Raw genomic sequence first — 15,882 nt, 5'->3', positions numbered from 1 at the left:
GAAAAAACCACAGAAAAATTGGAATAAATTTTCAACTGAAATTAGCTCCCATATAAACCAATCTCCTGATTTGACTTCTTGAGCCCCTGGAAGCCGCAATTGTTGTCCGATTTGGATGAAATTTTGCATGAAGTGTTCTGTTATGACTTCCAACAATTGTGTCAACTACGATTCGTTGTTAGAAGTCATCAAATACCACCATGTGGAAAATTTCAACCAAATCGGACAAAAATTGCGGCATCAGCTGCTCAAGAAATCAAATCGGGAGATCGGTTTATATGGGAGCTATACCAGGTTATACAGGGTGGCTGATGAATATTGCTACAATGATGAATATTGCTACATTTTTTTTTCGGTGTATGGAATACATTTTTCTTTTATTCATGTTAAATTAAATTATTAAATTAATTATTAAATTATTATTAATTAAATTAATTAATTAATTAATTAAATTAATTATTAAATTATTATTATTAAATAGAAAAAAAGTTATTACATTTTTTTTTGGTAGCGGCTTTCATCAGCCACCCTGTAGATCGATTCGGACCGCACTTGGCACAGTTATTGGAAGTCATAACAAAACACTATGTGCAAATTTTCAGCCAAATCGAACAAAAATTGTGCCTTGTAGGAACTCAAGAAGCCAAATCGGGGGATCGGTTTATATGGTTGTTGTTATACAGTTGTTGAAAGTCACAAGAAAACTTTATGTGCAAAATTTCAGCTATATCGGACAAAAATTCCAGGGGCTCATGAAATCAAAACGGGAGATCGGTTTATATGGGAACTATATTAGGTAATAAACTGATTTGGACCGTACATGGCACGTTTTTTGGAAGTCATAACGGAACACAACGTGCCAAAATTTCAGCCAAATCAGACCACAATTAAGAAATCAAATCGGGAGATCACTTATCGGCAATCCCCAACGATCTACATCGACATTAAGTATCTGTGCAAATTTTCAAGCGGCTAACTTTACACGTTCGACCTTTTTCGTGATTTCGACAGACGGACGGACGGACATGGCTAGATCGATTTAGAACGACTTGACGATCAAGACTATATATTCTTTATGGGGTCGTAGACGAACATTTCGAGATGTTACATATATATTCAAACTGTAATAAAAATGGTTGACACATGACAACCTTATTGTAAGCTACCCAAAATCTGACAAACATATCTATGGAAGCTACGTCTAAATCTGAATAGATTTTGACCAAACTTCTTAGATATTGTGTCGAGATCGGAATCGAGAAAAGCATTGTGCACAATTTTGGCAAAATTAGCCAATAAATGCGCTTCCAGTTGCTCTAGAAGTGAAATTCGGGCGATCTAATATCATAGCTAAATCTAAATATGAACCGATTTCTATGAAATTCACCAGTTATATTAAAAGTCATAAGAAAATCCCTCTTGCCAAATTTCGAGAGAATCGGCTAACAAGCAAAAGCAGTATACAAAAGGTTGACAAGGTTGTCCAATAAATGCGCTTGCAGTGGCCATAGATGTGAAGATCGTTCGATATACATATGTGGCAGCTATAGCTTAATCTGGACAGATTTCTATGAAATTCACCAATACACCAAAATTGTGGTATAGAGTATTATAACTTAGTGCATTTGTTTGAAACACCCAGAAGGAAGAGAGATAGACACATTGATAATTATACCGATCGACTTAGAATCATTTTCTGATTCGATTTAGATATGTCCGTTTGTCTGTCCATGTTAATTTGTGTACAAACTACAGTTCGCAGTTTTCATCCGATCGTCTTCAAATTTGGTACAGGCATGTTTCTTGATGCGGATTGTCCTTCAAAATTGGTTCAGAATTAAATATAGCTCACAATTTGTACCTATATTGTAAGTGTAGGGCATTATAAAGTCGGCACCGCACGACTTTTGCCTTTCCTTAATGGTTTTTATACCCTCCACCATAAGATGGGGGGTATACTAATTTCGTCATTCTGTTTGTAACTACTCGAAATATTCGTCTGAGACCCCACAAAGTATATATATTCTTGATCGTCGCGACGTTTTATGTCCGTCCGTCTGTCCGTCCGTCTGTCTATTTTGCTTTTTGAGCCCCCAAAGGGCGCAATTCTTATTCGAATTGGCTGACATTTTACACAGGTCTCCAACATATAATTTATTTGTGGTCCAAACCGGACCATATATTGATATCGCTCTAATAGCAGATCAAATCTTTTCTCATATCCTTTTTTGCCTAAGAAGAGATGCCGGGAAAAGAACTCGACAAATGCGATCCAAGGTGGAGGGTATATAAGATTCGGCCCGGCCGAACTTGTTATTCTGTACTGCTTTGAAAATTTCAAGTAAATGCCCATATATGCAATAATTACTTCATAATCAGGTCATAGGTCCATTCCACTGTGGACATACACCTAATCAGGTCATAGTCACATTAATCGAAGAATTTAAACTTCATTCATAAAATGGGATTTCGAAAAACACGTATATGATCAGTAGGTATACCTAGTTAATATTTTACTTCCGTTACAACTTATCGAATGAAGTTACGATATCGAAATTTGATCCCAATAGACTTAAGATGGACAAAAAACTAACTAACAGTTACGTACTTGTTAGAAAGTACTTCATTTACAGACCAATACAAAAAGGAACCTGTAACGGAATACTATATAGTGCCATATAAACATAATCCATGGATTAGTTTTGAAGTGAAAGTTGGCGCTACAAGTACTGAAAACATGGATTTTAATAATTCAAAATTATTCGACCTGTTTAGAAAGTCATCCACGCAAAAAATGTTTGCCAAATCGAATGAGTGAAAGATTCAGCGCAAACTAACAGGACTGGCTTAAGGAGGGCACCATCTTGGATACATTGATAGAAGAGATACCCACTACATCAACCGGAAAAGCAAAAGGGAAGACCAAAACGAGTATGAAAGATTGTTCAGTTTACACAAGAAAGAGGTGACTTACCAATGCCACCAATAAATTGACTATGTCGCAATTATCGGAAGCGCTGTCTATCAAATATACAAAGGACAAATAAAAAGTTAGATCGCAGGTTACAAAAAGACAACGTTAATCCAACACGGGGTTGACATTTTACCCACATATAGGCATATTACGCAAGCCAAATTGGATTCACGATCACTGTATACGGAATTGACGGAAGTCTCTGCGAAAAACAGCCTGCAGCTTCTTATGGACCATACTTCCAAACGACTGCTGGAGAGTCTTCCTCAAAAAACGAGGTGGCGGGTCTTTCCAAAAAACTAACATTGATCAGTAAATGGGGTTGCGATGGCTCATCAGAACAAAGCATTTTTAAGCAAAGGATCTCTTCGGATGAAACAATATCGGACGCAAATATGTTTATGGCATTTGTTGTTCCTCTGTGGCTTGTATCTGACGTTTCTCTTCACTGGAAAAATACCCGTCCTTCATCAGTGCATTATTGCCGACCAATAATGTTTCAATGTGCAAAGGAATCGGGAAAACTCAAAAGTGCAACGGTGAAGGATATTGAACAACATAAAATAATGATTAAGTGTTGAACATTGGAGATGGGAAACATATTGAATGTACCTACGACTTCCATTTGAGCATGGTTGAGGAAAAAGTCGTAAACGAACTGGCAGGAACAACCTCAACATGTCATGTCCCATTTGTAAAAAGAGTCAGAAGAACCTCGGTAATTTGAACTATTCTACAAACAAGGAGAACTACGAATATGGAATGTCACCTTTGCATGCGAGGATGCGGTGCATGGAGTTCCTGCTAAATGATGAGAACACATCAACTAAGGATAAGGATTTTTTTTAATAACTTGGACCAAAAGTTGAATGTTTCAAGTACGGACAGTGAAACTCGAACAATGGAACACTTCTAGGAGATTTTTTGAAAATGATGAGGCAGTAACTAGAATTACTGGAATTGACAAAAAAAGATTAGGTTCTATTTTATTTTTTGTCTTAAACTGCATGAAAAGCATTAACTCTACAAAATATAGAGAATATGCAACTGCAACACATTTAGCTGAAAAGTATCCACAGAAGAAATTGACCCCAATAGTCCATAAAATCCCGGCCGACACGGGGTAACTATGAGCACCACACAGGCTGGAACTTTGAGCTCCGACTTGTGTGATGTCCATCGTTTCCACGGGAAGCTTGGATGAAAGCTACCGGGCGCGTCTACAGGTTGCGGATGGTGGAAAGCTCCGTTTTTATGCGGAGTAGCTGCAAATGCTGCCGCAGGCAGTCAGTGATTTTCGAGAGGAGAGTCTCAATGAGGAGTCAGGTGGCACTGGCTCTTAATTAAGTACTGAGCGCCAATGATAGTCGAGATGGCAAGGCGAGTTATTGGCACCTTCAAATAACTAATGGCCAACATCAGCGTCTGTTCCCAGGTTAGAGGCGGCTGGGGTCGAGCGTCGGATCTTGGAGCGAGCGGATCGCCACAACGAGGGATAACTGTGCAATCCCACAAAACTTATGCGGTTAGGGCGCTGGGCCAGTAACCCGTCCCGGAAAACTATGAGAACTACTATGAGAAACAAATGAATAGAAAAAACGTTCTGGGAGCTTTTAGTGCGAAATTGGGGAAGGAAGACATTTTTGGCCCAACAGTCCGAAAGTTTAGCCTCCACTAGATAACGTCCAGTAATGGGTTGAGGCTGATAGATTTCGCCGCGGCAAAAAACATGATAGTTAGTAGCACCAGATTTCAACATAAAAATAAAAATATTCACAAAGTCACATTGCTGTCACCAGATCAAAACACGAGAAACCAAATTGATTACGTTGTGATAGATGAAAGGCATTCATCCAGCGTGATGTACGATCGATCCGTGGAGCGAATATAGATTCGGATCATTACCATGTTGCAGCAAAGGTTCGCACCCGTTTGAACATGGCGAGGAAAGTACGATCTGACACTACACGGAAGCTGGACATTGAAAAGCTGCAAAAACAACAGATGGCAACGGCATACTCCACTCGACTGACCTAACTGCTTGATGAAAGCACTCCTTGTTCCGATGATATAATGGCGCAGTGTCAAACTATTGCCCACTCCATGGAAAATGCCGCGAAATCCGAAGCCTCCTCCAAGAAACCCATGGTACGACCAAGAGTGTCGAGATGCTACTGAATCCAAGAATGCGGCATATAGAGCAACTTTGCAATCAGTAGCAACGCGCCAGATGAAGGAGAGGTATCGAGAGTAAAGATGCGAGGAGAAATGTCTATTCCGCAAAAAGAAAAAAGAAAAGGAAAGACGTGAGTGTGAGAGAATTGAGATGTACAGGAGTCAGAATGAAGTCCGGAAATCCTACCAAAGAATTAAACATCAAACCGATGACTTTGGTGCATGCACATCCTCCTGCAGAGACAAAAAAGGAAATCTGGTAACTGACACAGATAACATGCTGAGAATGTGGAAAGAACATTTTACCCAACTGCTAGTGTCCGAAGTTGGCGGGGAAGAGGATACCGCAGCACCAATCAATGATGATGGCACAGAATGTTTACCTCATAGTCAGAATGAGGTCTAAGTAGCAGTGACCCAGTAAAGAACAACAAGACAGCAGGAGCCGACGGGTTACCCGCTGAACTATTTAAGATCGGAAGCCACACACTGATAAGGCGTATGAATCAGCTTATCCTCGCAATCTGGCTAGAAGAACGCATACCCGATGATTGGAAGCTCAGCATACTATGTCCCGTACACAAGAAAGGAGACAAGACGGAATGTGCCAAATGCAGAGGAATAAGTCTTCTACCCGTCGCATACATGGTACTCTCGAGCGTACTGTGTGAGAGATTAAAACCTAATGTCAATGAGATAATTGGGCCCTATCAATGCTTCTTTAGACCTGGTAAATCCACCCTAGACCAGATATTCACACTGCGCCAAATTCTGGAAAAGACCCGAGAAGGACAAATCAACACCTACCATCTATTTGTTGACTACTAAGCCGCTTTCGATACTCCTTTACGTTCAAAGGTATTTCAAGCCATGTCTGACACTTGCTGATACGCGTTCCTCAGTAAGAATAGGAAAGAATCTCTCCGAACCATTTAATACCAAACGAGGTTTCAGACAAGGGGACAGCCTATAATGTAATCTCTTAAATATTCTGCTGGAGAAGATTATACGAGATGTAGATGTGAATAGAAATGTCACACTAATCACGAGAGAACACATGCTACTCGCCTATGCCGACGACATCGACATCATAGGTCGGTCAATGGAAGTAGCAACTGCTGCTTTTGAAAGAATCGAAAGAGAGTCAGTGAAAATGGGTCTGGCAGTAAATGGAGATAAGACGAAATGGATGGCTTTAACTTCCAAAACACCCTGTACATCCGAGCAATAAAAGAAAATGGAGAAAGTTGGAAACCACAACTTTGAGATAGCCAGTAACTTTATCTACCGAAAACGAATGACACCAGTTTTGAGATAAAGCGAAGAATAATACTGGCAAACAGATACTGCTTTGGACTAAGTAAGCAGTTTAGAAACAAGGTCACCTCTCGACAGACGAAGACTTGGTGTCAGAGATTCTAAAATGAGCGTAGAAGATCGAGGCGCTTCCAACGAAAGTTCTGTCATAGCCAATCAAAGTAAGTTAAGTTAGTCGTTGCCAATTGGAGAGCTTTCTGAAGAAGCACAGGAGTCTTTTAACAAATTCTATAAATATATATATTACAGAATACATTTAAAACATCACGGGTGAGGCAAAATGAGGACTTATACAACATTTTGGCAACATCTTCCGGTCCACTTATTTCTTCAAAGATAAAAATTGCAGTTTAGAAATGATTTGTCTTTTAGACAGATTAAAATACGAATTCTGGAAAATTTTCTTTTTTTTAATGTTTATGTATTTTTTTATAATTTATTTAATAATTTTGGACGTTAAAGCTTTAAAAAAGGCGAAAAATATATTAAATTTACAAAAATATTTATTTTTATTCACTTATTTACCATTTTTCCACAAATTCTGACTTTGATGAGCTATAACTATGCACCTACAAGGCGTGGCACCCTTTTCAAATATGAACAGTTATCTTTCATCTGCCGTTTAAGTCATTCAGTTATCCTAAATGGTTCAAAAGATAGGATTTTTTCCACAAAAAAACTCCAATTGCGCCACGGTGCGCCGTTCGGACTCGGCTATAAAAGAGAGACCCTTAACCCTGAGCTTAAACTTGAGTCGGACAGCACTCATTGATATATGAGAAGATTACCCCTGTTCCTTAATGAAATGTTCATGGGCATATTTGCAGATATAACATTGGATATGGTAGTGGAGTTACAATAAAATAGGAAGATTGATATATCCATGGTTGTGGGCATCCAATGTTCTGCACGGCCAAACTTAACATGTTTTTAATTGTTTTATTTGATGATACATCCACGGTTCCAAGTAAACTGAATGTCTTATTGCAATGAGTAACCACAACATGTTATTCATGGATAAATTTAAAGTGAGAACGGACTAAAGTCGGACAAAGCCGACTTTTGTACCCTTCACCACATTGGGTCTACTGGCTAAACAGTCGAAATTACAATTTGCTTAAATTTGAAATGTAGAATTTGGAGTCATTAAAAAAAATAGTTGTGCAAAGATCCGTTGAAAAGTGCGTTTCCAATAGGCCTAAAAATGAAAATCTTGAGTAACATGTATATGGGAGCAATGTATATTTAAATCTGAACAGATTTCTTAGAAATCCACCAATGATCAAAATAGTTTTAGTGAAAGCTTCGTGCCTATTTTTGTATAGATCGATTAAAGTACGCTAGGTTAAAGTTAGCTGAAGACTTAAACAAAAGCAAGTAAAAGCGTGCTAAGTGCACCATGGAACGCATCTATCGAGTTCTTTGCGGAGTATTTTCTTTTTAGGTTCTTTTTAGGCAAACAATGAATAATGAATAAGGACGGAGTAAAAGGAGGAGGAGCTGCTTTATCAAGTTATAGTCCGATTCAGGGCTCAAGAAGCAAAATCGGGAGATCGTTTTATATGGGAACTATAGATCGATTCAGACCATATTGCACACGTAAGTTGAAGTCCATGGGAGAAGCCATTGTACAAAATTTGTGCCAAATCGGATGAAGATTGCGCTCTCTAGAGGCTCAAGAAGTCAAGATCCTAGATCAGTTTATATGGCAGTATGGTCCAGTTTATGGATCGACTTGGACCATACTTCGCACAAATGTTGGAAATGATACCAAAACACCACGTACAAAAATTTTAGGAATTGCGCCTTCTAAGAGCTCAAGAAGTCGAGACCCAAGATCGGTTTATATGACAGCTATATCAGGTTAAGAACCGATTTGAACCATATTTGGCACAGTTTTTGGAAGTGATATCAAAACACTACTTGCAAAATTTCAGCGCCCTCTAGAGGCTCAAGAATTCAAAACCCAAGATCGGGTTATATGGCAGTTATATCAAAACATGGACCGATATAGCCCATTTACAATCCCAACCGACCTACAATAATAAGAAGTATTTGTGCAAAATTTCAAGTTTCTAGTTTTACTCCTTCAAAAGTTAGCATGCTTTCGACAGACAGACGGACTTACATGGCTAGTTCGACTTAAAATAGCATGACGATCAAGAATATATATATATTTTATGGGGTCTAAGCCGAATATTTCGAGGAGTTAGAAACAGAATGACGAAATTAGTATACCCCCAGTCTATGGTGGAGGGTATAAAAATAAGCTCTCCTAGGCTTTAAATTCCGAACGCAAAATAAGCGGCCCAAACGCATTTAAAAGGCCCAAAAGAAGACCCACAACAATAAGTCTTAGCTCTCTGGGAGCTACTTCACTCAATTACTATAGGTTTAATAACTTGTCACACTTGGACGATATTGATGATATGGACGAGATTCAAGAAACCAATATAAGCCATCCGGTAAGTTTACACAAACCTCCACCAATTGTTGCTGATATGAATTGACCTCTTAGAGAGATTCAACATATATTGGGTGGCGATTGCTTCTACAAACGCACTTCAATTGGCACCGAGATATTTCACCATAGACAAGAAAAATATGATTTTTGCATTAAAGCTCTGTGTGAAAATAGCCCATGCAAAATGGTTGTCTAAACAACCATGGTGTATAACAAAATTTTAGCTGTATCTAAAAATAAACCGATCTGAACCATACACTACAAGGATGTCGAAAAGCTATATTAAGCTTTGACAAATTAGTCACTGGGTCAAATTTCAGTGAAATCGGATTATAAATGCGCCTTTTATGGACCCACGACTTTAAATCCAGATATCGGTCTGTATGGCAGCTTTATCCAAATCGGGACCGATTTGGGTCAAGTTGCAGAAAAATTTCGAATGGCCTAACACAACTCAGTGTCCCAAATTTCGGCGAAATCGAACAAATAATGCGCTTTTTATGGCCCCAAAAGCTTAGATCGAGAGATCGGTCTATATGACAGCTATATGCAAATCTTGATCGATCTGAGCCAAATTGCAGAAGTATGTCGAGGGGCTTAACTTAACTCACAGTCCAAAATTTCGGCGACATAGTACAATAATTGCGCCTTTTATGGGCCCAACGCTTTAAATCGACAGATCGGCCTATATGGCATCTATACTAAAATCTGGACCGATCTGAAACAAATTAAAGAAGGATGTCGAACTTCCTAACACAACTCACTGTCCCAAATTTCGGCGAAATCGGACAAATAATGCGCCTTTTATGGCCCCAAAATCTTAGATCGAGAGATCGGTGTATATGGTAGCTATATGCAAATCTTGATCGATCTGAGCCAAATTGCAGAAGTACGTCACTGTCCTAAATTTTGGCAAAATCGGACAATAAATGCGCCTTTTATGGCACCAAGACCCTAAATCGGCGAATCGGTCTATATGGCACCTATATCCAAATATGGACCGATCTGGCCCAAATTAAAGAAGGATGTCGAAGGGCCTAACGCAATTCACTGCCCCAAATTTCAGCAAAATCGGATAATAAATGTGGCTTCTATGGATCTAAGACCCTAAACCGGGGGATCGGCTATGTCAAGATATAGTCCGATATAGCCTTTCTTCGAACTTAACCTGCTAATGGACAAAAAAAGAATCTCTGCAAAATTTTAGCTCAATATCTCTATTTTTAAAGACTGTAGCGTGATTTCAACAGACAGACGGACGGACATGGCTAGAACGTCTTAGATTTTTACGCTGATCAAGAATATATATACTTTATAGGGTCGGAAATGGATATTTCGATGTGCTGCAAACGGAATGACAAAATGAATACACCCCCATCCTTCGGTAGTGGGTATAAAAAAAAGAAATTTTCAACAAATAATAATTGGACTGTCATCTATGAAGTTTAATAAGAATCAAAATTTGAAACGGTTGGTCATGTTCTTAAATAAAAAGAAAATTTATATTTAAAGATAGCATTTTTAATTTAAAGTTTTGGTTCTTTGGCTCGTTTTCTTTGCTAAAATCCTACGAACAAGGAAAAAATTTCAATTTTGGGCCAAATGCATCAAATGTCTTGGGGATATCTAGAGCCACGACTTTACTCTCACCAAACGGGTAGATGGAACGACCCCAACGTTCCGACAGAAATGCTATCAAGTCTCCCGTGGAGCGATTTCTGCGGAATATCGTTGGACGGTCGCTAAGAATATCATTAGACTCCAAGTAACTCACAAGATGGTGATTAACCATGTTCTCCAAAACCTTGAAAAGCGCGAAGCATATCGCAATTGGTTGGTAATTCACTGGATTGTTCGCCTCGCCCTTCTCGGGGATTGGCTGAACGTTTGCAACATTCCAATACGCTGGGAAAACACCCGCAGAGTAAGAAGGTTTGAAAAAGTTGCGTAATGGACGAGCAGGCGTCGAAGAACACTTAGACAGTATAAGTGTTGATGTACCATCGGGGACCAGGGATTTATTTATATCAAGATCGGCGAGAACCCTTTTAACCCCTCGTGTTCAAAAGAATATCATAATATTTGAGGCATCGAACCAGATACGCATTACATGATTTCTTTCCGGCAATGAAGAATTTCCATCAAACATTTCGGCCAGTACACTCAACCAAATTTGTTATTCAAAAGAGCAAAAACTACTGAAAATGGGAAGGCAGACATTCCCAGCAAATATTTGGTAAGCACATGTCATTATTTTTGGCATGTAAAATAATGGATAACTCATTATCCATAGATTTACTAGCTGCTAAACTATAACGAGTTATCAACAGGAATACCGTATGTGTTACCGGTGGTACAAATGTCATTACATACAACATTCGATGAATTCCAAGAATAAGCACTTATTTGAATTAATAGATTGTGGTGGAGAAAGGCGCGAACATGTTTGAGTCTAAATAGTTATTTTTTAGCAACGTTCAACTAAGATAAAATGTCATTCTTTTTTTACAACTTGTATGCTTACAAATAAGTATTTATTTTTGAACTATTGGTATGCTTGTGCGGAAGGACTTTCCTCCTAGAACATCGCCATGTGAAAGTAATTAGAAACGATGCCTAAAAATTAGTAGTTATTAGTTTTTTAATGAGCTTACCTTTCTGGTTATTTAGTAATGAGAGATTTTGCTGGGTTACTGCTGTTTCAGCAAACATAGGGCTGCTATATTACCAATGATTTCTTACTGCTATTTCAACTAACAAAATCTGCTGTTTTGAGTACACAAGCCTGCTGAAAAAAAAAAACATTTGCTACGTTTTATGGTATTTGTTATGCTATTGCTACTGTAATAGCAAAACTACTGCTACAATAGCAGCAAAATTAACCACTTATATTCAGCGGACAGTGTTTACTATGTTCAGCAAACTTTTTTCTATGAGTGTAGGTTATCAACCTTATCAACCGGGTCAGTAAATATCTGGTCATCTCTAACTAGAGTCGCGATAGTCGCCTAGTTGCCCGTCACTCTTTGTACAAAAAACCAAAAGCTCTTACTTCCCTTGCTTGCTTAGGAAAAGCAATGACTGGCACATAGACGTTGTTCGTACAGGAACTTCTGAGAGCTAATCGACTGGACCATTTCGTGAGATAACTTGTTTTGCTATAAATTGAATGATGTATTCGCGTGAGGATTGTGATGCCACCCTGTAGGAACCACATAGTACATATCATCCAATTGGGGTCAAAAATTATCTGTTATCATTGTACGGTAGCAATTCCCCGGAAGAAGTAAGTCCCAATGACGTCGCCGGCCTATAAACCGCACCAAACCGTAATTTTTTCGGTGCAATGATGACTTATGAAGTACATGTGGATTGCTGTCGTTTGCTGTCCCTATCGGTCTACTTTTGTAGCGTTCCTGTGGAAAAACCCTTTATATATATTCTTAATCGTTGCAAAAATCTAAGACGATCTAGCCATATCCATCCGTCTATCTGTTAAAATTGCGCTACAGCCTTTAAAAATATAGATATTTAGCTGAAACTTTGCACAGATTCTTTCTTCAGGTTAGGTTGGAAGATGAGCTATATCGAACTATATCTTGATATAGCCCCCATAAAGACCGATCTGCCAATTTAAGATCTTAGGCCCATTAAAGCCTCATTTAATATCCGATTTCGCTGAAATTTGAAACAGTGAGTTGTGTTAAGCTTCTCAAAATTCTTGCTCAAAACAACCAAGATCGGTGCAGACTTGGATATAGCTGCCACATAGACCGATCTCCCCATTCCCTCAACATTCGTACCGAGTATCGATAAGATTGGTTCATATTTCGACATAACTGCCACATAGACCGATCTCTCATTTTAAGGTCTTGGGCCCATGAAATGAGCATTTATTGTCCGTTTTCACTGAAATTTGTTATTGTGAGTTGCATTAGGCTCCTTCATCTATATCCCTGTTCAGTACGACCCAGATCGGTCCAGATTTGGATGTTGCTGTCATATATACCGATCTCCCGATTTAAGGTTTTAGGCACATAAAAGGTGAATTTATTAGCCGATTTCCCTGAAGTTTAGCATAATGAGTTCTGTAAGGCCCTTCGATATTCATACCGAGTATGGTCATTATAGGCCATTTCGACCAAACTTTACGGATATTGTGGAAGTCGTCGAGGAAACCGTTGTAAAATTTTGGGAAGATTGGTCAATAAATGCGCTTTCAGTGGGTCGAGGAGTGCAAATCGGGCGATATATATATGAGACCTATATCTAAATCAGAGCCGATTTCTATGAAATTACCCAGCAATATCATAAGAAAATCCTTCCTGCCAAATTTCCAGAGAATCGGTTTTTAGATGACCATTTTATTGCTGTATTACTGCAAATCGGACGAACATATCTATGGAAGCTATATCCAAATCCGAACCGATTTTTATGAAATTCACCAGTAATATCGAGAGTCGTAAGGAAATCCTTCCTGTTGAATTTCGAGAGAATCGGTTAACAGATGATTACTTTACTGATGTATTACTGCAAATCGGACGAACATATATATGGGAGCTATATCCAAATCTGAACCGATTTTTATGAAATTCACCAGTAACATCGAGAGTCAGGAAAAAAATTCTTCCTGCCAGATTTCGGCAGAATCGGTTAACAAATGACCTTTTTATTTCTATATTACTGCAAATCGGACGAACATAAGAGTGCTTTTGACAGACAGACGGACGGACGGACAGACGGAGAGATATGGCTAGATCGACTTAAAATGTCATGACGATCAAGAATATATGTATTTTATGGGGTCTTAGACCAATATTTCGAGGAGTTACAAGCAGAATGACGAAATTAGTATATCCCCATTTTATGGTGGAGGATATAGAAATATACGCTTCATTCTTGTAAAAAGCGTGCTAAGTTCGGCCGGGCCGAATCTTGAGAACCTACCACCATGGATTCTGCTAAAAATTTATACAAAATAAATTTAGTTGAAGGGCATAATTTTATTCTGCATACCAAACATCTGTCATAACAGCCGAAAATCAAGCTTCTAAGAACCGAACAAGGACGATCGAGAAACCGGTATATATGGGAGCTATACCAGGTTATAGACCAATTTGGACCTTACTTGGCACAGTTGTTGGAAGTTTTAACAGAACACCACATGCAAAAATTCTGCCAAATCGGCATTTCGGCTTCCTTGGGTTCAAGAATACACATCGGGAGAGCTTTTTATATGGGAGCTATATCTAAATTTGAACTGATATTGCCCATTTGCAACACCCTTCGATCTACATCAATATTCAGTATCTGTGCAAAATTTCAAGCGACCAGCTCGACTATTATCGTTATTTAGACAGACGGACGAACAGACATGGCAACATCCGCTCAGAACATCGAGACGATCAAGAATACATATATTTCGAGGTGTTACACACGGAATGACTAGACTAGTATACCCCCATCCTATGGTGGTGGGTATAAATTTTTTTTTAAATATTTGCGACAATTTTGGGCATTTTTTAAATTTTTGTAAAATTTTAAATGAGCAGAAAGTGTTTGCTGGTTAAGCAACAAATTACTGCTGTCCCATTTTCAGCAGACTCTTTGCTTTCACTGCAAACATTTTTGCTATTTTTGGCAACAAATTGATCTGAGTGTATTGGCTTGAAATTTTGCACAGAAACTCCTTGGCCTTTGGGGATTGCAAGTGGGACATTTTGGATCAGACTCGGCTATAGCCCCCATATAAATTGATCCATAGATTAACTTCGTGAAGCACTAGAAACCTGAATTTTTAACCGACTTGACTAAAATTGTTCCAAAATTTTTGGAATGGGGGTATACTAATTTCGTCATTCTGTTTGTATCTCCTCGAAATAGTCGTATAAGACACTATAAAGTACACATATTCTTGATCGTCATGACATTTTCCGTCGACCTAACCATGCCCGTTCGTCTGACCGTCCGTCCGCCCGTCTGTCTGTCGAAAGCACGCTAACTTTCAGCTAGCCGCTTGAAATTTTGCACAAATCCTTTTTATTAGTGTAGGTCGGTTGGGATTGTAAATAGGCAAAATCGGTCGATGTTTTGATATAGCTGCCATATAAATCGATCTTGGGTCTTGACTTCTTGAGCCTCTAGAGGGCGCAATTCTCGTCCGACTTGACTGAAATTTTGCACGTAGTGTTTTGGTATCACTTCAAATAACTGTAGTTAGTATGATTCAAATCGGTTAATAATCTGGTATAGCTGTCATATAAACCGATCTTGGATCTTGACTTCTTGAGCCAATAGAGCGCGTAATTCTCATCCGATTTGGCTGAAATTTCGCGTGCGGTGTTTTGTTATGACTTCCAACAACTGTGGTAAGTATGGCAGAAATCGGTACATAACCTGATATAGCTGCCATATAAACTGATCGGGGATCTTGACTTCTTGAGCCTCTAGAGAGCGCAATTCTCTTCCGATTTGGCAGAAATTTTGTACAACGGCTTCTCTTACGACCTTCTACATACGTGTCTAATATGATCTGAATCGTTAAATAGCTTGATGCAGCTCCAATATAAACCTATCAATTCTTATCCAAATGAACTGAAATATTACAGAATGACTTCTACAATGCTCAGCATTCAATTCGTTTATGGTCCGAATCAGACTATAACTAGATATAGCTTCAATAGCATAGCAGTTCTTATTCATTATTCTTTGTTTGCCTAAAAAGAGATGCAGCGCAAAAAACTCGACAAATGCGATCCATGGTGAAGGGTATATAAGATTCGGCCCGACCGAACTTAGCACGCTCTTACTTGTTACATGTTGCATTTTAATTTATACTGTTATTTTTTAACATATTTCACGTTTCAAAATAAGAACTCATTGATTATGCCAGTCACATAAAATTGAATTGAAAATTTTTCCAAATACAGAAACAACAACGAGGCATTACTTC

At 38.6% G+C, this 15,882-nt stretch overlaps 1 protein-coding gene across 1 annotated transcript in view; it reads right to left on the bottom strand.

The window, feature by feature from the left end:
* LOC131997702 (G-protein coupled receptor Mth2-like) overlaps positions 1–11,642 on the bottom strand; it is a 33,406-nt gene extending 21,764 nt beyond the window's left edge. Inside the window, exons 1-2 of the mRNA XM_059369032.1 lie at positions 11,585–11,642; positions 10,581–10,835 (exon numbers count right to left, since the gene is read on the bottom strand). Coding sequence (XP_059225015.1) covers positions 10,581–10,835; positions 11,585–11,642 — 313 coding nt within the window. The remainder of the gene's footprint in view (positions 1–10,580; positions 10,836–11,584) is intronic.
* Positions 11,643–15,882: the final 4,240 nt, after the last annotated feature.

The sequence above is a fragment of the Stomoxys calcitrans genome, chromosome 1, assembly GCF_963082655.1.
Source record: "Stomoxys calcitrans chromosome 1, idStoCalc2.1, whole genome shotgun sequence".
Classification (NCBI taxonomy): domain Eukaryota; kingdom Metazoa; phylum Arthropoda; class Insecta; order Diptera; family Muscidae; genus Stomoxys; species Stomoxys calcitrans.
The sequence above is the reverse complement of the archived record's forward strand: the minus strand, read 5'-3'. Positions and strand labels throughout refer to the sequence as shown.